At 55.7% G+C, this 25351-nt stretch overlaps 1 protein-coding gene across 6 annotated transcripts in view; it reads left to right on the top strand.

Moving 5' to 3' along the window:
• Positions 1–24093, top strand: part of TTC7B (tetratricopeptide repeat domain 7B) — a 226892-nt gene extending 202799 nt beyond the window's left edge. For all 6 annotated transcript variants that reach the window (XM_034642624.1, XM_034642623.1, XM_034642620.1 and 3 more), the window contains one exon: positions 23133–24093. In XM_034642624.1, the coding sequence (XP_034498515.1) occupies positions 23133–23354 (222 nt within the window). In that variant the 3' untranslated portion in view covers positions 23355–24093. The remainder of the gene's footprint in view (positions 1–23132) is intronic.
• Positions 24094–25351: the final 1258 nt, after the last annotated feature.

Here is a 25351-nt window from a genome sequence, read left to right as displayed (position 1 = left end):
TCAGTCGCAGAGGATCGCCCTCTGAGAAGCTGACCCACAATAACCATGCCCAGGAGAGACCGAGTTTCAGACCAGGAGTTGAAATGGTAATTTATAAAGAATGATGCCTTTCCTGGGCAGACCCCCTGCTCTCTCACCCCTCCTCCTCCCCAGAGGAGCTCACCCTCTAAGCCAGATGCCAGGTTCCATGGCCTGACCCAAAGACAGATGCCAGGGAGGCTGAAATGGCCATCACGCCACAGCCTGGGACACTGAGGCAGACAGGTTGACATGGCAGGTGCCGAGGGATTGGGGCTGTGCAGATCCAGGCAGTAGCCCTGCCTCCAACACAGAGAGCCCCTTCCTGGGCCCCGGACTCTTCTACTGTCACTTTCCCTTTAGGCCAGAGGTCCCCACCAGTGTCGCAGGGTTACAGATGAGCCAAGAAGGGGACAGCCTCTGCCCTTGGGAGTGCCAAGGAGAGCGGGGAGCTTGTCACCCCTGGCCTAGAGCAGCCTGGTCCTCTCGACCCAGTGTGCCATACAAATATCACTAAATACCATTTTTTATTTGAGAAAAACAGGCGTACAAACCCCACTCCCTCTGTTCAGATAAATTCTCTTGTTGTGGAGTATCTGGGAAGCCACCCCCTGTTCACCTCTCCCCAAGGACACTCCCTCGTCCCTTGATGGTGACTCAGACACATCCTTAGCCCTTCTTATGTGGTTCCCTCTGTAGACTGTGAGTCTGGTGTCTTGCTCAGGGCGTGCCTTCTGATCTTGGTCCCAGGCTGAGGGAGCCTCTGCTTTTACCCCCACCCCTACCCCAAACCCAGATTCAGGTAGCTTCTCTTGTTTCCACAGTGCCAAGACATGTCCCTTGCTTTCACGGCCAGCTCTGAGGGCGGGCTCCTCTGGGGGAAAGGGGGGGGGACCATGTTGCTCTAACTGGGTTCACACAGTACACGCACCCGTTCTGGAACAGGACAACCGTGGTGGCAGTAACAGTGAGCCCGCCAGAGCCAGGTCGGGGGCGCGAACCACGTGGGGAGGGTGTCAGGAAGGGGAGGGATTGGAAATGATTTGGAGGAAGAAACAGGTAATTGAAAGGTTTTTTTAATGACTCAAGCTATGTCTTCACATTCTTTTGAAAATACATATTTTAAGCCTAACGCATTTTCTGTTTGTTGGGCATGTGTGTTGTCCTTGGAGCAAAAGGAATGTCCCCTGGGAACGTGGAGCTTCTGCGTCCACGTGACTCCTGTGTAGCTCATGGCCCTCGTTCTTGCCAACCCCTCCCGCAAAGCTCTCCCACCGCCAGTGGGATCATTTGGTGCAGAGGTGTTCTCTGCAGACGTTTTCTGCTTGGTTTTTGGATCCCTCCTACCAAGTGCAGCATTTTCTCAGTGCTGGTCAGGGAGATGTGGCATCGGGTCACTGGTGCTTTCATTGAGGGCTGAAATCATGGACTCAGAAGTAGCACAGGCCCGGCGCCGGCTCTGAATACGAGCCATGTCACCGGGCCTTCCCCTGCCGCAGCTTACAGAAAAAATAAATTCTGTGTTTATTTCTATTTTCTGTTTTGGAGTCTTAGATGACTAATTACAGGCAATGCAGCTCAGTGTCTCATTAGTAATTATGATCTAAAATTATTTAAAATCTGACATACTCTATCCAAACCATTTATTCTTAGAAATTTTGCCCCATTATTCCAGTATGATTTGACATTTCACTTCCATTGCATTCCGGCCTCGCCACAGTTACTGCTCCCTGGCTTGGATCAGACGATCTGATCCAAGTTTTCACTTACCTGCATTGTTCTGTGTTCCCAGATAGCTGTCCCTCATTCTCTTGCCTTATTTTGGGCCGTGGCACCCTCCTCCCCAACGCGGTCTGCCCCCGAAGTCAACAGGAGGATGTGGCTGTCACCAGGAGGAAGTGACATTTGGGGCCACCTGGGCTGGCTGCCCCCAACCTGGCTTCCACATCATTTGGTGCCGGTTCCAGAGACTCCCCGCTGAGTACTCCTGGGCTCTCTCTAGTACATGTGCACCCCCATGTTGTCTGCACCTTCAGATGGAGCTTAAAAGCCTTCACCCAAAAGTCTAGGGAGGATACCCTAGAAGTTTCTCTCAGGTACTGCTTCCAGCTTTTCTTCATCAGTATCAGGGATGAGGGCCTAAAGTGGCCGGGAAGTCTGTGGACCTGGCACTCACCAGAGAGCAAAGGCATTGTGGGATTTAGAACACCAACAAAATTCCCCAATCTAAGCACCTCCCTCCTACAGATGGGGAAGCTGAGGCCAGAGAGGGGAAGGGACTTGCCAAGAGCACAGGGCAGGGAGTGGCAGACCCACCAGGAATCCTGACACCATCACCCCCAAAGGCTTCGTGCCCACTTTCTCTGTCTGTAAAGTGGGTGATAGCACCCACCTTCTCACTTTGGGGTGGGGGTGGAGAAGAGATGAGCCCCCAGAACGCCACTCGTTTCTCTGGGAGAGGTGGGGGTTGGAGGTCTCCAGCCTGTCTTGAGGGTCACACAGCATCCCCTGAGCTTGTGTCCTCTCCCTTTTGCTCCCAACTGGAGTCCAGACTTGGTATCCCCACCTGCCTCTTAACCTGGCCTCGAAGTGACCCCTACTGTGTAGCACCCCTTTCTCACAGCGGCCCTTGCCCCATCTGCCTGGATCACCAGCATCAGCCCTGATTTATGAGCCCACTTGGGCACAGGGAAGTTTCCAGGGTAGCCTTTGGCACCCCTCCTGTTGCCAAGGGGGGAGGGGGGAGGGGGTTGCTTAGGAGGAAGGAATGACAAACATACCAATGACAGAATACCGAGAATCACCAAGTCTCAAACCCTCGGGCTCTAGGAAGGTGGTGACTTGGAGCCAAGGCAGACCTCCTCCCCTACACAGATCACAGAAGCGTGCTCTGGGCCCTGTCCTCAGAGAACCCCTGCTCTTGGAAGCCAGCAAGCGCCGCTGACCAAGGAATGGGGTGCAGGTGCGCAGAGGCTCCGTCCAGGGGCACTGGGTGAGAGCACCATCCAGGGTCCAGAAGCGGCCTTGCCCCTCATATGCCTCCCGAGGCCCCAGCAGCCTGCGGTGGGGAGAGGACAGAACCACAGGCTGAGGGCCCACCCCTAGCTCCCAGATCCAGGCCCCCGCATCCAGAAAGCTCCAGGAGCTTCAGGAAAGCCTTTTGAGAGCTCCTCCGCCAGGGTTCCTGGGCCTCCAGCTGCCTCTCTGCCCTGGCAGCACACCCCCTCTCCCCACGGTTACTCGGCCACTTTCACCTCCCACCAGGATCACGACGGACGCGTGAGCTCTCATCCCTCCCTTTCCTCATCTGCTTGGTATCTATGGGACACCTGTCTCTGAAAATACCTTCGCAGGAATTGTCTCTTTTCAAGACTTTCCGAGCGTCTTCAGCTGGAGGCTTGTGAGCGGGAAGGGACGCAGTACTTGGGCACCTTCTCTGTGCCACGTACCACTCGGGCTTTGCCTCCCACGCCCCGTGTTCAGCGCAGCAGCCGCTCAGTAACTGTTTTAACAATTAAATGACACAGCACGTATAAGATGCGTGCAGCCTGGTTCTGTGCCAGATGCTGGACTAGACCCTCAAGTCTAGAAAAAGGGCCGTAAACATACATACGTCAGTGTAGGAAAAGCCACAGGGCTCCCGTAGGCGGAGGTGCAGGTCACGGGCTATCTGGTCACATGGGGGAGGAGGGACAGACATGGCTTCACTGTCGGTGTGACCTGGGGACCAGGCATCAGCAGCTGAGTAGAGATATGGACTCTGCCACAAGTTGGGGACAGATGAAGCTTGAACACGTAATAAACAAACCAGCCCTTGGAGATCTGTATGGGACAGCTGGGGCCAGGTAGTAGATGATGGTGTGGAGGGACTGTTAACTTTGGTAGGGGTGGTTCTGGAAGGAAACACCCTTATTTTTTAGAGATTCCTGCTGAAGTATTTAGGGATGCAGTGTCACAATGCCTATAATTAAAAAACCAACTCTTGCCCCAAAAATAGATAAAGCAAGTGTGAAAAAAGTTAACAGTTGTTAAATTTAAGTGATAGGTATACAGATGTTCGTTATATTAGTCTTTCTGATTTTCCACATGCTTGAGATGTTTCAAGATTAAAACAGGTTAAAACAAATAAAGTAACATGATCGGGTTTGCATTTTGGAGCGATCATTCTAAAAGCCATGGAGGCGAAGTTAGGAAGAAGCTAAGAGACCCAAAGGACTAGACTCAGCTAGTAACGTCTCGACAGTCCAGGATTAGAGATACTGAGGGGAGGGTAGATTCAGTAAGGCTTGGGGAGGGAGCCGGAAGGCTCCTATCTGATTCTCAGACACCTGATTCAGGTCTCTGGGTGGCTAAGACGACCTCCCCAACACGAGGAGATGTGGGAGGAGGGGCAGCTATGGGAAGGAGGAAGCAAGCCTGGTGTGTGGCTGGCTGGGTCTGGAGGCATTTCCAGGGCGGGGGCCGTGGTTAGAAAGCTGTGGTCGCCTGGAGGGGACGGCTGAAGGGATGAGAGGACGTGAGACCCATTCCCCGCTGGGCTGCGAATCAGAGAGGGAGAAAGAGGGCCAAGAGCGAAACCCAAGGAGCATCAATATTTGCAGAGCAGGAGAGAAATTTGGCTAATGAGGGAATGTACATTCTGGTCGTTTACAGTTCTCCCATCCATCCAGCTCATCCAAACCGTAGCTGGCCTTTGGCCCTGACCCTGCCAGATTCGCAGGCCCTCCTGTTCCCACGGTCCCTCTCAGCTCTCGGCTCAGCGCTGTGGCCAGCCCTGTGTCCCGCGGTAATTTGGGGGATGTCCATGAAGCCGCCGTGCAGAGGAAGGGTCCTGGTCAACAAGATCACTGTGATAAGTGTGGGAGACAGGAGTGATCTGAATTATAGACACAGCTTCCATGTGGAGGAGCTGAGGGCCTTGGGCTCCTCTGGGCCTCAGTGTCTTCCTCCGTGAAGAGGGATGATGATGCGAGAATCAGATGTGATTTCCTGTGTGAGCCAGAAGGACTTTCATGGTGTCCAACAGTGAATGCATGCCTTGGTTCCTCGGAGGAGTGTGAAACATCCCCTGTCATGTCTGTTGGAGACCTGGTTCTCCTGCCAGGTGCCAGGGGAGGGGGGCAACCCAGGCTGGTAACAACAGTGGCCTTTTCTGCAAGGAATCTTGGACACACACACACACACACACACACACATATACACGTAGCCTGGGATCTGGCCTTACCAAGAGGTCAGTCTTTTTTTTTTTTTAAAGATTTTATTTATCTGAGAGAGAGTGAGAGAGAGCATAAATGGGGAGGAGAGCGAGAAGCATGCTCCCTGCTGATCAGGGAGCCCCATGCAGGGCTTGATCCCTGGACCCTGCGATCATGACCTGAGCCAAAGGCAGACGCTTAACAGACTGAGCCACCCAGGTGCCCCAAGAGGTCAGTCTTGATTAGATCCATAATTGCAGTGCTGGCTGATGTCCTTCCAAAGGAAGCAGAAACTGCCGGCCCACCTGCAGGGGAGCCTATGGCACACGATGCCGAGTCTCTCTTCATAAATAAAGGAGCAAAGCATGCCTATTGCAGAAAACGGCCTCTCCCCTGTAGGGATCCGTGTCCCTGCAGATTTTCTCTCATCCTCTGCTTCGGGCCAGCAGGAGTCCAGACAGAGGCATGGGGCTAGAACCAAAGTGCAAGCAAGCGATCCCCGCAGGAATCTCCCAGAACAAACTAGAAGCAGAATCTGCTTCTTCCTAAGGACAACATGCATTTTTCCAGGCCTTTCAAAGCCAGGCAGGTCAATCGAGTTATAATTGGCAGTCTAATTAGAACTCCCACAAGCTGTTAAATTCTTTACCTGCTGCCTGGCATCTTCCGCAGAGGTGACACATCTGCTTCTGCCTTTGGAATGATTAAAGAAAGCCGGCTACAATCCCATCCTTCTTGCCGACAGCAGCCCCCTCCAGCCACCCCCTACCATGGTGCGGACGCCCACACACCCACCAGCAAGTATGACATGGGACGCAGCCCAGTTGACAAGAAAATTGGCTTTAGAGAAAGCTGGCTCCAAGCGCTGTGTTGCTGAATGATTTTTTGGAGACTAAATGGGAGAAGACAAAGCCCCCAGCCCCAATTTCCCAGATGTCAGAGGCGTTCTGAGGGTGGTTCCATGATGCCTTCGGCTTTCCCCCAGTCCAGCTGCTCGAGCACAGAAGAAAACATGCCTCCTTTAACCCTGAAGAATTTTGGGGCTGACCGCCTGCACCCCCCCTGCCTCGCCATCAAGAGAGCAGTGTGCCTTGGCCCATAGGACGGGCGGATTTTACGGCACCAGCCTCCCTCGCATATTCTGTGGTCCCCCCGCTCTGTGCCTTGGCCTCCTGCAGTTCCTGCCCGTTAGCCAATGCCGGTGCCAGCGAGCCCACCCTGCTGCTCTTTGCCCAGCTCTGCCTGCAGTGACATCATGGGGAGCTCGAGACCAGCCGCGGTGGGAGTCTTTATACTGTGGAAATTGGCAAGCACTACACATCAGGGCCTTTTCTTTTCTTTCAGAAAGACAGTTTACCAGAACGCCACTGGACTCATGGATCTAGATGGGGGCAAGGGAAGCAAAGTGGGGGCGCACTCCAGAGGGTATTGGCAGAGAGGAACACCGGTGTCTCTGACCCAGGCCTTCCAGAGTGGAGAGTACTCATGGCACAGACACCGTGGAGCTCACCTTGCCACTCACTTGGCTCCCCTGAGCCAAGTGGAAGCTCAGGGGAAAAAGAATGAGACTCAGAATCGCCGGGGCAGGTGGCAGGAAGGGGGGTGTGGTTTGGAGCAAAACGACCTACATTAGAAATCTAGCTCTCCCATTCATTCTTTGGCAATTTGTATGACTTTGGACATGTTATTTAACCTCTATCATTCAGAAGAGAAAATTCGACCCTAACAGAGCTGTCGTAAAGGTTGGACATGGTTCTGAGCACCTGCCTGGCACATCAGATCTGCCTAGCGGCTGCTAGTCCTCTAAACCTTCCTTTTCCCAAAACAGTGCGGCTGTGAGCCCTGTGTGAAGTGAAGAGGCCTCCCAGAGGCCTTAGAGGATGGCCATTAGGCCTCCCCATGGTCCTACTCTTCCTCACTCATTGAGATAAAGAAAAGGCTCTCTCGTCAGCACAGCATCACAACCAGAGAGCAGGGGGCGCCGGAGTGGGTGACAGGGAGGCAGAGACCTCATCCCCTCAGCTCCTTGGTAGCCCCAGCCTCTGAGCAGGGCACCCTGGGCTGTGAGAAGCCACTTCCATGGATTCCAGGGAGCAGTATTCAGCACCTTTCCTAAATCCACGCGGCCTGGAAGGCCCATGCGCCACACCTCAGGAGCCATACTCGCCGTTGCTTCCAGTTTCCCATTTCCACACAAACTATTGTTTCAGCCCCTCTCGGATCTGTCTCGGAGCTCTGTGCATGGGCATTTGGCTTGGGAGGAGGCTCGATGCTTCTTGTTAGCTACGGCCCACCCCACAGCAGGTGGCCGGCGCATGTTAGCTCAGCCCTGAGAGCCTCTGTTTGGGGGGATAGGCACATCACAGTGCTCTTCCCGTTAGAGCTCATGGGGGATTTTTGAGGAAATGACTCTAATCTTGATGCTGATTTGTTCCATATTGAAGTGGCCAGTGATAAGAGCTCAATTGTGTTGGAAAAGAAAGTGCCAGGCTGAGTCCCTGTCCCATTTCCGCAGTAGCCATGGCGGTTCCCTGATGGCAGCGGTTCCCCACGAGTCCCCGGCCCATCTGCCACTGTCACTGTTCCAGCCCTGGGACAAGGTCTGGGGGCCCCAGGGAGAAAGTCTTCAAAAACCCAGGAGTAAAGCTCCCCATTTCTGAGCAAGCTGCCTGTTTTCTTCTCTCCCTGGATGGTAGCGTTCCTCAGCTGTGGTGCACCAGGAATGCCGTGGGGGTCAGAGGGAGAGGAGGGGCAGTCAGGCCAGAGCATAGCACTGTCCAGTGAGCTCCTTGCCCTGCCTTCCTGCCTGGCTTCCTCGTTGCTAAGTTCTCTTGTCCTTTGTGGAAAAAAATTTCCCAAGGCTTATCGATTCCAGTCCTCTCTCCATCAGGAGTATCTTAACCATTTCTGTTTGTTTCTGTTTCAACATGGAAAAAAGAGCTGGTGCCAGACCCTGACAAGGATGGGAAGGCGCTTTGCCAGAATGACCGCGTCCCCCGTGGCAGGTCGTGAATCAGCAGCGTTTGTCTCAGCGCGTTGTCAAGAGAGCTGTTGTCTCCAGCGTGGCGCTGCCGGGGGGAACCCAGGGCCGGTGGCCACCAGCAGGGCCTGGTGAATGCTCAGACCTGGGGCACACCCCGGCTCTGTGTCACCCTGGCGGCTGCTGGTGGAGCCCAGAGGAGCCTGCATCCCCAGGCGGCCTTCAGGTCTGGGGGGTCTGGAAGCCTTGCTGGCCAGCGTGGCTGAGGACCTGTCACCCACACCTGTCACCCCACCACCCAGACAGAGGCTCACCTTGCCCAGAGGTACAAGCTGGCACGGCAGCCAGGCAAGGTTTCCAGGCTGTTCTGGTGGACCCAGGCCTGGACAGGAGGTGGGACCTGGCTCACGGCTGGCTGGGAGATGACACCCATGCTGCTGTCATCGATGAGTGTCCACTGGGTCCCAAGGACCACACGGGGCTTTGGGGATACAGAGATGAGGCCCTGAGGCCCTGCTTCCAGGTGCCTGAGTTTGCACGGGCTCCAGCAGCTGGTAGGCCTCCTCCTCTGCACTGTTGGCTCTTTGAGTTTTCAGGGATTCCTGTAAATCCAGTAGTCTTCCAGTACTGCCAGTGAGCCCGTCTTCTGACACTCGTCCACACGGGGCCCAAGTGTCTCCAGCCACTGGCTGCCTTTCAAGTGTCAGAGAGAAAGCTGCGCAGCACGGCCCAGCGACCCCACAGCGTGCAGCCCGGCCAACGCAGTGCCACGGGAAGCCAGGTTCCAGGGCCACTGTCCGGTCTGTGTCAGCCTCTCTTCCTCCACGAAGGCCCCCAGCCCTGTCCCTTTCGTGGCATGCCATGAGCAGTCTTCCCCCCGGACTGCAGAAAGAGACGCTGCCCTATACCATTTTCTGCTTGTTTTTCTAGTTAACACTTAAGTTTTGAAACTAGAGGTACAATAGGTGACCCCCAAAAATATTTGTTGGTGGAAGACTTCACCAAACCCTAGAATTGCCATCTTGAGCACTTGCTCCACCACTTTGTGCTCTAGGCTGGAAAAGTGAGGCAGAGAGAAGCTTCTGCCCAAGCTGGGTGTTTGGTGGTGAGCCACAGAGCAGGCCTGGGCGGTGTGCCTCCACCAACCGGCAGGGCGCCCTCCAGTCCTGCGCTCCTGCCCCAGGGATGACCAGGACTTCTCGGTGGGAATAATTGGGACAGGCTTCTGCCATTTTGATCAATGGTCAGAAGCAAGTGGAGCTTGCTTTCACACCCCAGTGAAAGGTGTGACACACTCCCCCTGCCCCATCAGAGGCCCGATGAGGGTCTGTCAGGGTCACTGGGAAGGAAGCCCAGCCCTGGACCTCAGAAATGGGGCAAGAGGTTTCTAGGACTCTCCCACGCTCTGGCACAGGGGCTCCCAGCAAGCCCTCAGCTCAGCTCTGTGGGGGTTGTGTGTGAATATTCTCCAGAGTTTAGGGAACTTCCAGCAGAGGGCTGTCAGACACGTCCCCCACCAGAGCTCTGGGCCATGTCTCTCCCGCCATGCCCACCCATCTCCGTCGCCGCAGGGAGAGCTAAGCGTCTGCCTGTGCCGCCATTCTGTCCTGTGGAAGCCGGGGTCCCAGGACCCCAGGGGAAGGCTGGGCCTGAGGTTCACTCAGAGCTTCACTAGCTGGGCTGCACAGGGCTGGGGTGGAACGCCATCTTCCCAAACCCACCTGGGGTGGCAGCAGCCTCCCCAGAGGGTGGAAGGCTGGGCCTCTGCCTCCGGGGAGTGATTAGCACCAAACTTTCCACTGCGTGGGTAACTCGGCCGTGGGGCCATGGGGAAGCACTGACTTCCAGGCCGCCCTGTGCTGTTGTCCCTGCCTGACTTGTTGTTGGGGAAGGTAGATAAAAATAAATAAATAAGTCAACCAGGGAGATGTAGAAATAAGTCAACAGGAGTCTCTTGCCCATTACCAATGGAAAAGTACGAGCAAGGGAGCCGTGTTAGCACCCACAGAAAATGCTGGCTGGGATGTGGCGGGTCCCACAGCACCAGGGCCAAGCTGTGGCTTTCTCTCACCTGAGAAGTGGTAGCTAATATTCATGTCCACGCTGAGCCTCTGAGCTAATACTCACTGCAACAGCCGGGCATGCAATTTAAATGGCAGATTGGGGGAGGGGAAGGTGGAGAATCATCTGGAATTTTACCAAGAACTGTCACAGGCATCAGGGTAAGGAGGATGCCCAGCATCCCTGTATGTTTCTGGGGACCCCAGGGCTTCCCCTTGTCCCCTTTCCACCCCTTGCCAGGGTGCTCACCTGAGATGCACAGAGGCAGACCTTCTCACTGGTGTCCTTTGACGGCTCATGGGACTGTCCTGGACATTTCTTCAATTAGGTCAGTGCGCCATGCAGAGCTATAGAGGTGCTGATGCCGGTGTTTCTGTGTGTGCGTTCGTGGAATTTGTGCAAACCTTGCCCAGGGCTGCAGTGGAGGGGGGAAGAGAACTCACCCCACCAGATACAGGGATTCCCCTACTGCCCTTGGCCTGGTCTCCAGGGGCCAGCCTGCAGCAGTGTTTGACCCCCAGGCATTAGCACCCAGATCAAAGTGGTTCACCTCCCAGGGCTGGGAGTGGGAGCTGTGCTTGGGACTCAAAGGGAGCAGCTCGAAGGCTGCCTTTGAGATGTTTCCAGGAAGGAAGCAGATGCCTTGTTAGCCTTTACGATGCTGAAGTCAGAGAGGGGCTCTGCCATTTTTTTCCTGACTAACAAAACCTCTACAACCAGTAATTCCAAAGGGCAGGTAAAGAAAGGGAGTCAGAGCCCTAGATAGCTGGGTCCTAGTTAGGGCAGGGGAGACTGCTGAGGGCACAGGGTACCCCATCTCTGATTTGGAGGGTGACCAGTTTCCTAAATGATCTCAGCTGCCAGCAGACATTGCAGAGGGGGCGGCTGTAGGATGAGCAGAGCCGGCCGAATGCAAGGGAGCTGGGCTGTCCTGCTCCACACAGCAGGGTCCAGACTTGGAGGGGGTGCTGGGTAGGGTGGGCATGGTTCCCATCACGCCGTTGTGAGCAGTCCCGTCAGCCCCTCTCAAGCTAGGTCCTTTGGTGCTCACCTGGGTCTGGGAGCCCACAGTCTAGCCCCACTGGAGTGTGGCAGCCCACCGCGTGGGAGAGGGACCTGCAGAGCCCCGGCAGGCTGATAGAGCTGGACGGGAAGTCACATCCCCAGAACTTCTCCCCCAAAGAGGATTGCTCCCTGGACAGCCCCATCCAGAGCCAGCTAACCCTGAGAAGTCCTCTTAGAATGTGTCTCTTGGTCCCCTAACTGCTCGGCACCCTCCAGAGACCCTGGTCCCCTGAGCTGGTCCTCTGGAACCTGGGTTCTTAGACCCAACTTGGCCTCCACCTGGCTGGCTGACTGAGCCAGGTGCTTGCCCGCCCAGGACCCTTTTCCCATGTCTGTCATCCGTAAGGCCCTTCCCAGCTGCAACTGCCCACACACCTGTCCACGTTAAGCTTTCAGAGGCATGAGTAGCCATGTGGCCATGAGCCAGTCCCCCTGACTCTGAGCTTCAGTTTTCTCATTTGTTAAGAAAAAGGTGTGCTGTCTTCTGGAATGTCCTCCCTTCCCCTCCTTTCAGCAGGCCTTACTCTGTTCTAGATGCGGGGCCTCCGCAAAGACGCTCAGCCCTGCCTGGCTCAGAGAGGGCAAGGCGCAAGACTAGACTGACAGTAGATGCCACTGAGCTCCCAGCCCTCAGCATATTGGTACCAGAACATCTGCAGGTGTTCAGGGAAGTTCACAGAAGGGAGGAAAAAACTAGAAGCACCAGTGGTTATAGTCGACCAAACAGAGCCCCAGCCTGGGACCCTGGTGCTGTTCCTCAGCTCACTCTGTGATCTGGGTGGAGTGCTTGCCCCCTCAGGGCGCCTGTCTCCTGCCTAGGAAATAAGGAGGCCGGCCCGTTGGGGAATGCTCACGTGCTCTTCTCTGCCATCCCTGACCACACTCTGGACATTTTTCTACAGCAGGGGCAGGCTGGGGGTCTTTGGTGTTTAGAAGCTGCTGGTGAGCTGGCTGCTGTGGTCCCTCGCCTCAATGTCCCAGGGGTCCCCAATGACTGTCCTCTAAAAGCCACCACAGCGTGTGGATATTTTGGCACCAACATGGAAGTACCCAGTTTCAAAGAAATTAGGCCAGAGGAAATTCGGGGCCAAATTGAGATTTCTGCGTGAAATGCATGCGAGGCTGGGCAGGCCCTTTGGCTTATCGCCAGACTGCCCCCATCCTCCCTGCTGGCATGTTTCCTGCCTGACAGCCTGTCGTGCTATTTGCAGAATCAGCTCCTCCAGGATATTCCAGACCATTCTGAAGGAAAGAAGCTTTGAAAGATGCTGCCAGTCAAATGCTTTACGAAAAGGAAGAGCCACACTCACGTTGTCTTGGAGCTTAATAGCTCCTCCTTCTGAACGTACAGTGTGGTCTCCTTTGGGTGCTGTGCTCAGTGGCAGAATTCAGTGAGGTGGGGGGGTAGGGAGGCCTGAGTTTACTGTTCCTCTAACGCCCTAGACTCCGCGTGCATGCGTGTGTGATTCTGGAAGCTTTCTTCAGATCCTGAAGGACTATCAGGTGAAAAGGGGAGGGGAGGGGACGTTTTCCATATGACTCCAGAGGACTCAAGGAACATCAGAGAGTGGGAATTAGACAAAAAGCCTAATTAGGGCTCCACATTTTTAACTGACAGTTCAGACTGCCCACTAATGGTGTGGGCTGCCCAGGGCAATGGTGAGCTCCCCATCACTGGCGGGAGTAAGCAACAGTGGGAGGCTGCCTGTCAGGGCCTGCAGCAGGGTCTCATGCGTCATAAAGCAGAGGCCCGAGCCCCCTCCTCACCCCAGGAGCTCTGCTGCCATGGATGATTGGCTGCTGGCTCAGAAAAATAAGAGGTTTGGGGAAAATTGAGTTTTGTTTCCTTCTGAGTTGAGTTCAATGCTAGAAAGTCCTGGTCTCCAGAAGGCACATTTCTTCAAATAAAACATTTGACCTGGAAAAGGGGCCCAGCGAGAGCACAGCCTCCCATAGCCGTCAGATGTCCTGAGTGAACAAAGATGCCGGCAGGCTCTGAGGCATGTCTGGTCGTCCCCTGGGTGGAGGTAAGGGAGGGGCTGGGGGTCTTTGCCTTCCCACTTCTGGAATATTCAGCTCCAATTCACAGCACACCCTGAAGGAAAGCCTCCATGGTCTGTTTGTTCAGTGCTCAGACCCCTGCCCCTCCTGCCCCCCCCCCCACATACCACGCCTGCCCAGCCGCGGACATGAGAACATTTTCCTGTAATGTCCATCTCTGGCCCCATCGTAGATGGAGCAGGACCAGCTATCGCGGGGGCCTGGCTTCCACTCATCTCGTCACAAAGAGCCCCTTCTCGGCACAGCCTGTCCGGTCACTGGCCCTTCCCCAGGAGCTGCTCAGCCCACGTCTCCCTTCTCCCCTTTGTCTCTCAGCCTCTTCCTTCCTGCTCTTCAGTCCGGGTCCCTGGTATAGGATGTCAGTGGCCGTTTGCTCATAAGGTTAAGTAGTTTCATGAATGTTCTGTCCCTGTGTGAGGGCCAGGTGGAGTGGACGAGACCTGGAGAACCTGGCTGGTGGCTGTGGCCGCCGCATGCGAGCCTGCGATCTGTGGTTAGATGGGTACGAGGTTGCCAGGAATGGCTGGCCTGGGCCTTTATGGAAACGGCCAAAATGACGTAAAATGGCCAAAATGAAAAGACCAGCTTCATACCAGTCCTTACCCCAGATTTCCGACCGGCTGACCCTTCAGGAGGCCCTTTTCCAGGGCACCCCCAACTCGCTTTTGACTGACCCAGTAAAGGGGGCTGAGTTGCAATGTGTGAACCCCACCCGACTCCGGAGGTTCAGTGGGCAGATGTGTGTAAGGGCTGTAGGGCAGTGATGACCTTGGCATCAGCCAGGACATCTAGGACGTGGCCCCTTCGGAGCTCCTGGGCTGGTTAGGCAGGCCCTTCCAAGGCCGGCATAGTTGGCCAGGAAACACACACTCGGCCGCCTGGCAAGGCAGCGTGCATTTCTAAGCACTCAAAACACACAGAAATGAAACATAAAGCAGAGCCGGGTATAGACCAGACCTCACCCAGGGCCACTGGAATCCAGGTAGAGAAGCTGGGCCCCACCCCCACCCCATCCAAGTGTGTTTTCAGCTCCTTTTCAAGGCATTGTTGGGAAGCAGGGTGGGGCTCAGGCTGCCCCCTCAGCTGTGCCCACAAAATGCTCAGCAGAGAACTGTCAGTGCCTTTGATCCTCACCAGGGAAGAAAGGGCCACTCCCGGGGAAGGGAGGCCGGGGGCAGCCCCTCACCTTGCCTTCCCACGGAGCCCGTGGCCTTCTCAGGGTGGCCCTGGCTGGCAGTCTATTTATACTCTGATGTGACAGGAAAATCGTTTGGAGAGCACAGCCACTACCACCCTGCTCCTGTCTGATGGATTACGTCCTCAGGAAGGAAAAGGCAAATCCCTGACAAGACCTGGGGGCTAGCGTGCTGGTTTCCTCAGCTCATGCACACTCCAATCCCACCAGTCCACAACTTCTGGGGAGGGGCGGGAGCTCACATGGGGTCCCTGTTCCTTCTTGGGGGCCCGGGGGGCTTCCAGGAAGCTCTCCCTCTGCCACGCACATAGCCCCTGGCAGGAAAGCTCCAAGCAGGTGGGGCTGAGGGCTGAGTCAGAGCACGGAGCTTGGGGTCCCCGTGCCAGACACCACACCAGGCCCCCTCCTCCAGGCACCACACCAGGCCCCCTCCTCCCAGCACCTTCAGGAATCTAGTCCCACTCTGGCCTGACGCAAGGCTCGTTTCCTCCCTGGCCCTGTTTCCTCGTCTCTCCCAGAGTGTCCGACCGGAGAGTCTTTCAGAAGCAGCGTCAGATCTGTGGTGTGTGGCCAGATCCCTGAGGGGAGGCCGTGGCACCCCCTGGGAACAGAGCACCTTCTCCCATGGGGCTGCTCCCCTCCTGCAGACAGCTGCCTCTCTGGTGTCCCCCGAAGGCAGAGGAGGCTCCGAGGGGACAGGCGCTGATGGAAGTGTGGACGGGTGACCTGAGGCCAGGAGTTCGGCATGCGTTAGTGGAAAGCACTGGCAAGGAGTCATGCCCACCTCTGTCTTCCCCCCATCACACGTGTCCCACGCCATCCGCTTGTCTGTCCGTTCACCAGATACTCACCGGGAACCTCCTCTGTGCCAGTCCCACTCTGGGGGCCGCACATGCAAGGACAAATCAGATGGTCCTTGCTCTTACAGAGAACTATCCAGAGGGACGCAAGGTTGGCAGTGAGGAGTCATGCAACCATGGGCGTCCTGGAAGGGCCTCCCCTCCCTCGGTCAGTAGGAGTAACAATAACGATGGTAATGACATTGATGATGGTGACCATTCACCAAAGGTTTACTGAGTGCTTTACAAACAACATGGTTCTCATTTGGGCCTCACGACTCTCCTGTGAGTTGGTACTTGTCCCCCTTATACAGACAAAGCATCTGGGACCCAGAAGTCCTCAAGTCACTGGTGGGGCTGGTTCACACCCTGTCCCAGGGAGCCTCAGGCCACGCTCTTAACCTACACTCCGCACTCTCTAAGAGAGTGCCAGGCCTTTCCCTTGTGCCGGGCGGGTCCTCTGGCTGTTGCCAGAGCCTGCAGAGATCTTTAGAACCCCTCACCTGTCCTGATCCCCCGACAACGAGCCACTTCTGGCCAGCAGAGCCACAGCTCAGGCTGCAGCCAGCTCAGCAGCTCTGTCATTGTCCCAGAGGGCGACAGGCTAGGAAAACGGGCTTTCCTTTAGCTGCCCTCACAATCCCAGGGTCCTAACAACAGAAGGCCCTCCAGGGGGAGGCTTATATATCTTTGTCCAAAAGCCTTGGAGGTGCTGGTTTGGCTTGAACATCCCAGGAGAGGCGGTAGATGTGGTCATGAGCCCCTGTCTACTTCCTCTGGGGACAGCCCTTGCCCTCAGGCCCCTGGCTCATGAGTGCTCACAAAGTCCTTCATCCTCTCTGAGGCATGCTGTGGGGGGCAGGAGCGCCGGCTCTGGGCTGGGCAGACCTGGACTTGGTCAGCAGTGGCTTTAAACATGATTCTTGTCTCGTAGATATTTGGGGTCTCCTCATTTATTCATTCCAGCGCTGCCCAGTCCCCGTCCTGCAGGCGTTCAGGGCAAGGCCGAGTGGGTGAGTTGGGATGGAGGTAAAGCACCTCGGCTGTCGCAGTACCTCCCTCACAGTGCAGTCAGGGAGGCGTTTGGCTATGGGTGACACACACAGTGCATTGGGTATAATATTTTGCACGTGAAAAGTTAATCGAACCTGGTGGCTCCATGCATTTGTCCTCTCGGGTTTACCTGTATTTTTAGAGGAGTCTCCTGACAAGGCTGCCCTAAGCTTCGGCCCCCAGCCCCACAGTGGTGCGATGGGGACAGAAGACTCTTAAATGCCCCAGTGCCACCCCTGACACCAGATGACCCCCCCCTCACCTTGGTAGGGCCAGCGGCCTCTGCCAAACCCAGGCCTGCTCGGACATGGCAAGGCAGCTGCTGACCTCTGCTCCAGAAGCCGAGAGCAGTGCCCACAGGTGGGGAGCAGCAGACGCCCGGCGAGATAGGGCAAGCGAGACAGGGGAGCTGCCCATCCCCACCCTGCTGCCCAGTGTTTGATTTCCAGCGCATCCCACCTGGGGAAAGGCAATAGCTATGTAGACACCGCTGCCCGACCCCCAGCTAGAGCTGAGCCGCAAGGCTGCTTTTTAGCGGTGGTTCGGCATTGGGAAGGATGCTTCTTTGCAGGGCCATTATCTCTCTGTGCCATACCCCTCCAGGGACAAGCAGTGGTCCACGACATGCCCTTGAGCCCAGCAAAGGGCTGACTTGGCAATTGTGCAGAGCGCCACGGGGACGTCTGTTGGTCCTGCAGCCTTTGCTGTGGGTCACCTGATCCAGGGCTGGGACAGGAAGCCTGCACCGGGCTCCTGCATGGCTGCCCGCGGCATGTGGCAATTTCTTCAGTCGTTGGGCATCAGTTATTGCACATGTGTGCACATGGGTGCGCGCACACACACAAGACGTTTGAGGAAGAGGCTAATTGTCCTCAAATTAGCCAAGTCCATTTCGTCTCCTTTGAAATAACAGGTTTGATTTCCTCCCTTCCTTGCAATTCGGTACAGCACCAAGATCGTGTTTGTACAGAACACCTGATTATAATAATCACCAGCTTGGGAGGCTGTCTTCATTTGTGTCCAAAGAAAGGGACAAATAAGATGCCTGCGGGTGGGTCCCCTCTTCCAGGAAGGCCAGCCCCGCTGGCTCCTTACCTGCAGCGGCTCAGGAACGCCGGGGTGGAGAAGGGTGGGAGTCTGTTTGCACAGCCTCTCCCGGAGAAGGAAGGAGGGTCTGGTGTGAGAAGCAGACACAAAGCAGGCGAGTTCACGTCTCAGATCGGCCACTCGCTGCCTGCACAAGTGTCTCAGGTCTTCGGCACAGCCCAGCACCCGGCGTGCAGCCATCGCTCAGTCTCGTTAGGATTTGCACTGAGCCCCAAGCTTTGAGAGCAGCCTCCTTGGCCTCCTCTGTATCCCCAGCACGTGATTGGGATCCGGACAGTCACTCAGCGGGGTTTTGGATTTTGATATGGGGGAGAAGGTGGGTTATTCTGGTAATGACATATGTCAGTCCTGGAAATCTCTGTCTCCTGCCAGCCTGGGGGCTGGGAGCAGGACCCATGCCTCTGGGTAGTACTGCCTAAGGTGGGGGTGGGGGGAGTGTGGCCTGGGCTCTTGGGGGAACGGCAATCAACAAGGCTGTGAGCAGATGGACTAGAGGTCCAGCAGGAAGGGCCAGACCAGGAATGGCTAAGGTTGGAGAGGTGGAAGGGGGCTGGGGGATGCATCCTGCAGAAATGCCTGGGCTTTCAGAGGTCTGTACTAGGAGAAAGCTGGATCCAGCCAGTGGTGAGAATACTTACATGCCGGCCTCGAGAGTTAGGCCATTGATGGTTGGAGAAGAGAGGAACCAAGGTCTATAGAATTGGAAAGGGTGTCAGGGTTTTAGTGCATAAGAGCACAACAAAGCCAAGAAAGGCCTCTCCTAGCACACTGGGGCTCGGGTGGTGTGTCGGTCCTGACCGCCAGGTCCCAGCCCACCTCTGGCCAATTTGCCAGCAATGGCTCAGAACCCAGCCGGAGCTTGTCCTGGTTGATCGCATTATGTGACTGATTTCTGAGCCGCTCTTGGCTTGCTGGGGCACTGGGCAGAGACTGATTTTTCTTTCCCTTGCCAAGCCTGAGCTGGCAGCCCCTGGCAAGCGTCCGATGTCTCCCTGAGCAGCTCCAGCTTTAGGAATTAATTCCACTAAACAGATTGCTCAGGGAGCTTCAAGGTCATCTGGAAAGGATAGCCTGTTCCTTCATTAGGAATGTAAGTCCAGGTATATGGGCTGGAAATTTCCAAGCCCACAAGGGCCCTAGAACCCTCGAGAACATGAAGACTCTCTGCTGCCCAGTGCTGAGGGCAATAGGTCAGATTAGCCCATTGGCTGGTTCTCTGCAGGCATTTGGGGGGTGGGTAGACTTGACCCCTGCTGTATACCCTGGAGCCCCCGTGACAGGCTGCAGCCAGATTCAGTACCCTGCCATCTTCTAAACAAAATTCCCAGCAAAAAGGCTGGTGTCCTTGTCCTAACTCCAGCAGGGTGGGGGCAGGTCATTGCTGCTGAGAGGAATGACCTCTGGGTCTTGCTGGGCCAAGGCCCTGGCCTTCCTGGGTCTCCACCTCTCATTGGCCTGCTTTCTGGCTAACAAGACCCCGCTGTCCTTTGGCACCTACATCCATCCCTAGTCTCACGATTACAGCCAGCCAGTGGGCCACCAAAGGGAGACAAGGAAATCTCCTGGTCCTTGAGTGAATATATGGGGTGCTCCCAAGCAGCTGACTGAGCTGGAGAAAAGCTCGGCTGGAGAGGAACCATGTCTTGGTCATAAGCATGGGGAGGAGCGACAGAGCCAGTGATCCATGGTTGGAGAAATGGAAGGGAAGACCCACCCGCAGATGCCCATTTGCAGTTGCTCAGATATATCTGGGTTAGTGCCTGAGGGGCTCTGGGCTTGTCTCTTAAAGCCACAGGGGCAGCAGTGAGTGGGGGAGAGGGTAGGAAGCTGTAGTGGGGAGCATGGGGGTTTTGGCCTCAGGCAGACCTGGGCTGGCCTGCAGCTCCATATTCACTGGCCCTGTGACCTTGGCCAAGATCCCTGGCCTTGCTGAAATTTGTCTCTTTATCTAAAGCGGTGGTGATGTGAGCTGAGCCAAGCACACGTGCCTAGCATTGTGCCTGATGGGGAGAAAACATTCCATGCAGAGCAAGAAAACAGCGGTGGGGCTGGCTCTGCAGCAGAGTCTAGTGGGACCTAAATTATATTCTCGGCCTGCAGCCGAGAAACCAGAGACGCCTCTTTCTGTCTTACCAGGGCGCTTGTCCCTCATCACCCATTGCCCAGCACGCACAGCATGGGTGGGAGGGCCACTCAGAAAAGGGTTCACACCCTGAAGGAATAGGATAGGGCAACTTTTGTCATCTTCATGCCCCTGCTCCTGCCACCACCCCCAGACTCCCTCCCTCCTCTTACTTCTCTTTTGGTTAAACCGGAATGTTCTAGAGTGAGCTCAAGCTGGAGGCAGGAGCTCGTTGTCCCTCACATCCTGTTGCACACCACCTAGGGAAGACCTCTGCGTTCTTTTCCGCCTGACCGCCAGGATTGAGAAGTGTGGGCACTGAGCTGTCCAAGTTTCTCTGAAGGAGGGCCAGGGTGGGGACAGCTCCCCGGCGGGAGACAGAGGTGCCTACTTACTTCTGCCCCACCTGGGACTCTGCAGCCAAATGGATTTCAGGCAGGCCCTGGAGTTAGGGTACGCGGGTCCTACCCCAGCTCTGTGGTAGCTGGCTGGGGCCAGGGACGCGGCTTGCAGGAGCCGTAGTCGACTCACCCACAAGATGGGGACATGCATGGGGACACTTCCCCACCGTGTGGTAGGTGCGATAGGTGCTTCTCCACTGCGGGACCTTTCTCCACAGCAGCAGAAGCGGGCCTCACAGCCAGGTATGGACACGTCCTCTATTATCACTACCCGTCGTCTGGCCGGGAAGCCGGGTCCGTGCTGGATATCTGTCCCTGCTGGCGGCACACAGTTCCCCGGCCGGCTCACGGGTGGGGAAGAGCCGCTCTGGGGAGAGAGCGGGAGGCTCTCCCTCGTGGTCTCTGCACGCCTGACCCCGAGCAGCCTGTGCAAGGCCGCCGACACCCAGCAGTTCACACCGGAGAGCGGCAAGGCCTGTCGTCTGGCGAGAGGAATTTCAGGAGACAAGGTGAAACCCTCATGGCAGGGACTGACTCCGGGCCACGGCCCTTGTCCTGAAGCTTCAGCTTGGGAGCCGCCCTTCTGCCCACAGCCTCCGCTCTGACGGAGCGGATCTGGGAGCTGGGCTCCAGCATGGACGCGGTTAGGGCACGCACAGATGTTAAGAAGAAATGGAATGTATGCTGTTTCCTCCGGATCTTCCTCCCGGAGAGGGTGCGGCCGACAGGTCTGCTGCACGCTGACAGGGGAGGACAGCCTCTGTCTGCCTCAGGCCTCCGCCTCGGCCTCCTCGCTCAGGAGGGCAGTTCAGGGGGCGCCTGGGTGGCTCAGTCATTAAGCGTCTGCCTTCGGCTCAGGACATGATCCCAGGGTCCTGGAATCGAGCCCCACATCGGGCTTCCTGCTCAGCGGGAGGCCTGCTTCTCCCTCTCCCACTCCCCCGCTTGTGTTCCTTCTCTCACTGTGTCTCTTTCTGTCAAATAAATAATAAAATCTTAAAAAAAAAAAAAAAAAAAGGAAGGCAGTTCAGGGAGCCAGAGCTGCGGGTGTGGAGAGTGCCCCTCCGTGGAGCACGCCCTGCCCCGAGGTGGTGGTTCTCCTTGACCGTGGCCCCACTGATCTTGCACTCCGCCCGGTGGTACAAGTGCTGTGCGGGACAGGGCTCCGTGGAACCAGCTGGACAGCCGTTCGGAGAATCTTCTTTTAGAGCAGATTTCCCCAAAGCTGTCTGACTGGGTCAGAGGCTATGCCTCTTTGGAGGTTCTCCAAATACCCTGCAAATTATACCCGCACAGGGTCATGTCCCTCCTCGAGCCACCAGCAGAGCATCAGGGCTCGGTCCCCTGCCCCCCACCCCCCCGCTATAGTGACGGCATGACAGCACGGTCTCCCGCTGATTTCATAAGCGCGTAACGCCCCTCCTCCTTGAAACCTGCATTTCTTTACCAACAATCGAGGTTACATATTTCCCATGTTTTGTTTACACCTTTTAGAGGACTGCTGTTCATCTGCAATCACAATGGTCTAGACTGTTCTCTAACTGTTGAGATTTTTTTCTTTGAACAAAAGTTTTTAATTTTTTTAAATTAGATTCGTTGAACTTTAGTGTTGGGTTTTGGGGGGGAGGGTTTTGGGTTTTTTGTCACTTCCAAGCTCTGAAAGGTATCGTTTCAAAGACTGACATGTGCGATCCCACTGTGTTAAGTAGTTGTCTGCTTTATTTCGGCAGACAGGCACTTTCTTCTTCTGGGCTGGATGCAGGTAGCTGACCCTCTCCTCTCACTGCTTTGTGGTGTTTTTTTTTTAAAGATTTTATTTTATTTATTCGACAGAGAGACAGCCAGCGAGAGAGGGAACACAAGCAGGGGGAGTGGGAGAGGAAGAAGCAGGCTCATAGCAGAGGAGCCTGATGTGGGGCTCGATCCCATAACGCCAGGATCACGCCCTGAGCCGAAGGCAGATGCTTAACCTCCCATAACGCCAGGATCACGCCCTGAGCCGAAGGCAGATGCTTAACCGCTGTGCCACCCAGGCGCCCCTCCCCTCACTGCTTTGAAACGTGCTATCCTGTGCGGGTGCGGCGCGCTGTCTGGAAAGCTGTTCGTCGCAGCAGTGTGATGTATAAGAGCAGAGAGAGTGCGTGCAGCCCCAGTGTCTGCCCCGTGAGCGAGAGGTTGAGTTAATGAGAGTCTGTCATTGGATGAAAGGGGGCGAACCCCTCAGTCGTAGAGATGCCCAACTCGGAAACATAGTTATGGTAAAATATTTGGGACCGACACCTACATCCTAATTAAAACTGTGTAAAATCGGGGCACCTGGGTGGTTCGGTCGGTTGAGCATCTGACTCTTGATTTCGGCCCGGGTCATGATCTCAGGGTCGTGAGATCGAGCCCCACATCGGGCTCCATCCTCAGCGGGAGTCAGCTTCTCCCTCCCTCTCCCTCTGCCCCTCCCCCTGCTCGCGCTCTTTCTCTCTTTCTCTAAAATCAATCAATCAATCAATCAATCTTTAAAACAAATAAAACTGTGTAAGATGACAGCCGTGCTTGGGGTGAGCAGGGGGTGGTGAAGGCAGGGGCTTGTTTATGGTAGGGGGATTGCAAACAATGAAAAAAAATTCTGTTCTAATCATGATGACAGTAATGCCACAAATGATGTTTCTCTAGGTTAGAAAAACCGTTAGGTACTGGCCATCACACGCAGGGTGGCCCACTGGGTCAGTACAGACTGTCCATTCCGCTGGGTTCACTCCTGGGCATTAAGTACTCACCTGAACCGTGTGAAATTGCCAGCTTTTTATCTTTCAAAAATGGCCCAGCCCAGGCCACTTCATATGGTTCAAGCAGCTCTTTTGATTATTGCCCCTGAGTGTGGGAAGAATTTGAACTTACAGTGTGTGCCCAGTCCGATGGAGGTCCATCCTCCCAGATCCCACCTCCCAGACACCTGCAGGAATTCAAGGACAGCTGAGAGCCTAGAGCTGCAGCGTCTCTCTGACTGATTGTCTGTCTGTCTGTCTCCCCGATGCCTGCAGGCTCTGATCCTTCATCAGCTGGGCCGCTACAGTCTAGCAGAGAAGATCCTCCGGGATGCGGTGCAGGTGAACTCAACGGCCCATGAGGTCTGGAACGGGCTGGGCGAGGTCCTTCAAGCCCAGGGCAATGACGCGGCGGCCACTGAGTGCTTCCTGACGGCCCTGGAGCTGGAGGCCAGCAGCCCCGCCGTGCCCTTCACCATCATCCCCCGGGTGCTCTGAGCAGGCGCCTGCCAGCCTCACTGCCGCTCAGGCCCACAAGGCCCCCACCTGGGGCGCCCCCCGCACCGAGGCCACGGAAGGATATGCGACTGACCACGCTGAACTAACCGAACGAGCCCCGGTTCATCGCTCTCTCCACGCGCATTTCTGTTGTTGTTTTGGCCAGTCCCATGATAGTTTTTGAACCTACTGACATTGTCCAAAATGAATTATGTGCCATATTTTGTTAGTCGACATCTGCGTTTTAAAGTCAAATGATAATGGACTTAATCAGCAAATGTAGAAGTATATATTCAAAGTTAAAACTCAGTGGCAGAGCAGATTATTTCTATCAGAGCTGTCAAGAGAACTCTCCTCCCCATACCACTCCTGCCCCAGCCTCGGCCCGGATACCAAATGTGAATTTTCGGTTCCCCACCTCAGTCCTAGTCCAAGCCAGGACACCAGCTGACAATTTCTTGGTTTTGTTGTCAATAATTGTACCATGTGAATCCCTGTCCTCACTTAGAGCAAAGCCTGAGTTCGAGAATGTTTCTATTTCACCAATATATGCCTGTTACAAGAGAAGGAAATAGGAGCTATTTAAGTTTAACTTTTTTATGTGAATTCAGAGTTTATTTATCGATGGAAATATGTACAAAGAAGCTTCAAATGGAATATTTACCGACATTCCTTATACATGACAGACACTTGGCTAAATGGGAAGATGATGTTAATAATAAAATGATTTTTAAATGGACCCGTGGCCTGTGTCATTGGTGAAAGCTCACCGAGCCGAGTGGTTAAGGCTCAGTTCCTGGGGCAGACCTCTCCAGTCCCCCAGAGCTGCTCTGGGACAGCCCCGCCTTGCCAGGACCCCAGGAAATGTTGGGGGGCCTGAGTTCCGATCTCCAGGCCCCCCTCCCCAGCTTCCTGACTCACCGGGCAGGCAGGCGAGGGGGCAGCTGAGCTCTGGGGAGATAACAGTGCTAGCACAGGCCATGGGCACCCCAGCCTCGGCATGGACATTGCCGGGTGGCATCTGAGGCTTTGGATGTGCATAAATCATGGACATGAGATACTGGCAGGAAAGGGCAGGCGTCCAGCGGGGCAGCAGTTCACCCTGGCTGGAGGGTCAGAGCCCAGCCCTGCCATCCTGGGCAGGAGAGCAGGGAGAGGCCTGCCCGGATCAGGACCAGGAAGGCAGGGCTGGGGCTACCCACACATCATGCTCCAGGCCCCACACCGGCCTTTACCTCCCAAGCCAGGCCTGTGCCTCCCCTTCCCTCAGAAAATCCCATGCACCCAGGTCTGCGCAGGGCACTGGTGACACCTCCTGTCTGCCTGCCCACCATCCAGCCCCGCCACGGTGTCCCACTCCCTCCCCACCTCTCCCNCCCCCCCCCCCGCCCAGGACTTGTGTTATGGAAATATTAGGAAAAATTCTCTTTCTGTTGGGTTTGCTGTCCTGATAAGACGCCCTGGGGTTGCTGCTGGCCGCGGGCACTCTGTGGGGCGGCCTGCCTGAGAATGATGCCAACTCAGGAAAGAGTGAGAGAGAGAGAGAGACTGGATCCCAGAGTCCTAGCTGGAGCACTGGAGCCCCAGACTTCTCCCTGCTGTGCTTGAGACAGCAGAGCAGGCTTCTGGGAGGCACCGTCACCCCATCTGTTCAGGAACTCTCCTCAAACCCCTCAGTCCTCTTCCTTAATCCCCACCTGCTCCCCACCCCACATTTTACTTCTCAGTGAGTCTTGTCATTTCTGCCCGGATCACATCTCCAATCTCCCCACTGCCCCATCAGCCGGCAGCCCCACCACCTCTGACCGGACCACAGCAGTGTCCTCGCTGCCTCTACCTTGGCCCCGCAATCCTCAGGGCAGCCCTGAGGGTCCTTTGTGAGGTGAGGATTGGATCAGGCCTCTGCCCCCTAAACCCACTCTGTGGCTTCCCCAGCTCGCTCGTGGAGCCAGGCTCCATGCTCCATGCTCCCCCAGGATCTTCAGAGCCTGGCCCTG

The sequence above is a fragment of the Ailuropoda melanoleuca genome, chromosome 14 (genome assembly GCF_002007445.2).
Source record: "Ailuropoda melanoleuca isolate Jingjing chromosome 14, ASM200744v2, whole genome shotgun sequence".
NCBI classification, from domain to species: domain Eukaryota; kingdom Metazoa; phylum Chordata; class Mammalia; order Carnivora; family Ursidae; genus Ailuropoda; species Ailuropoda melanoleuca.
This window is presented reverse-complemented; position numbering and strand designations above follow the sequence as displayed.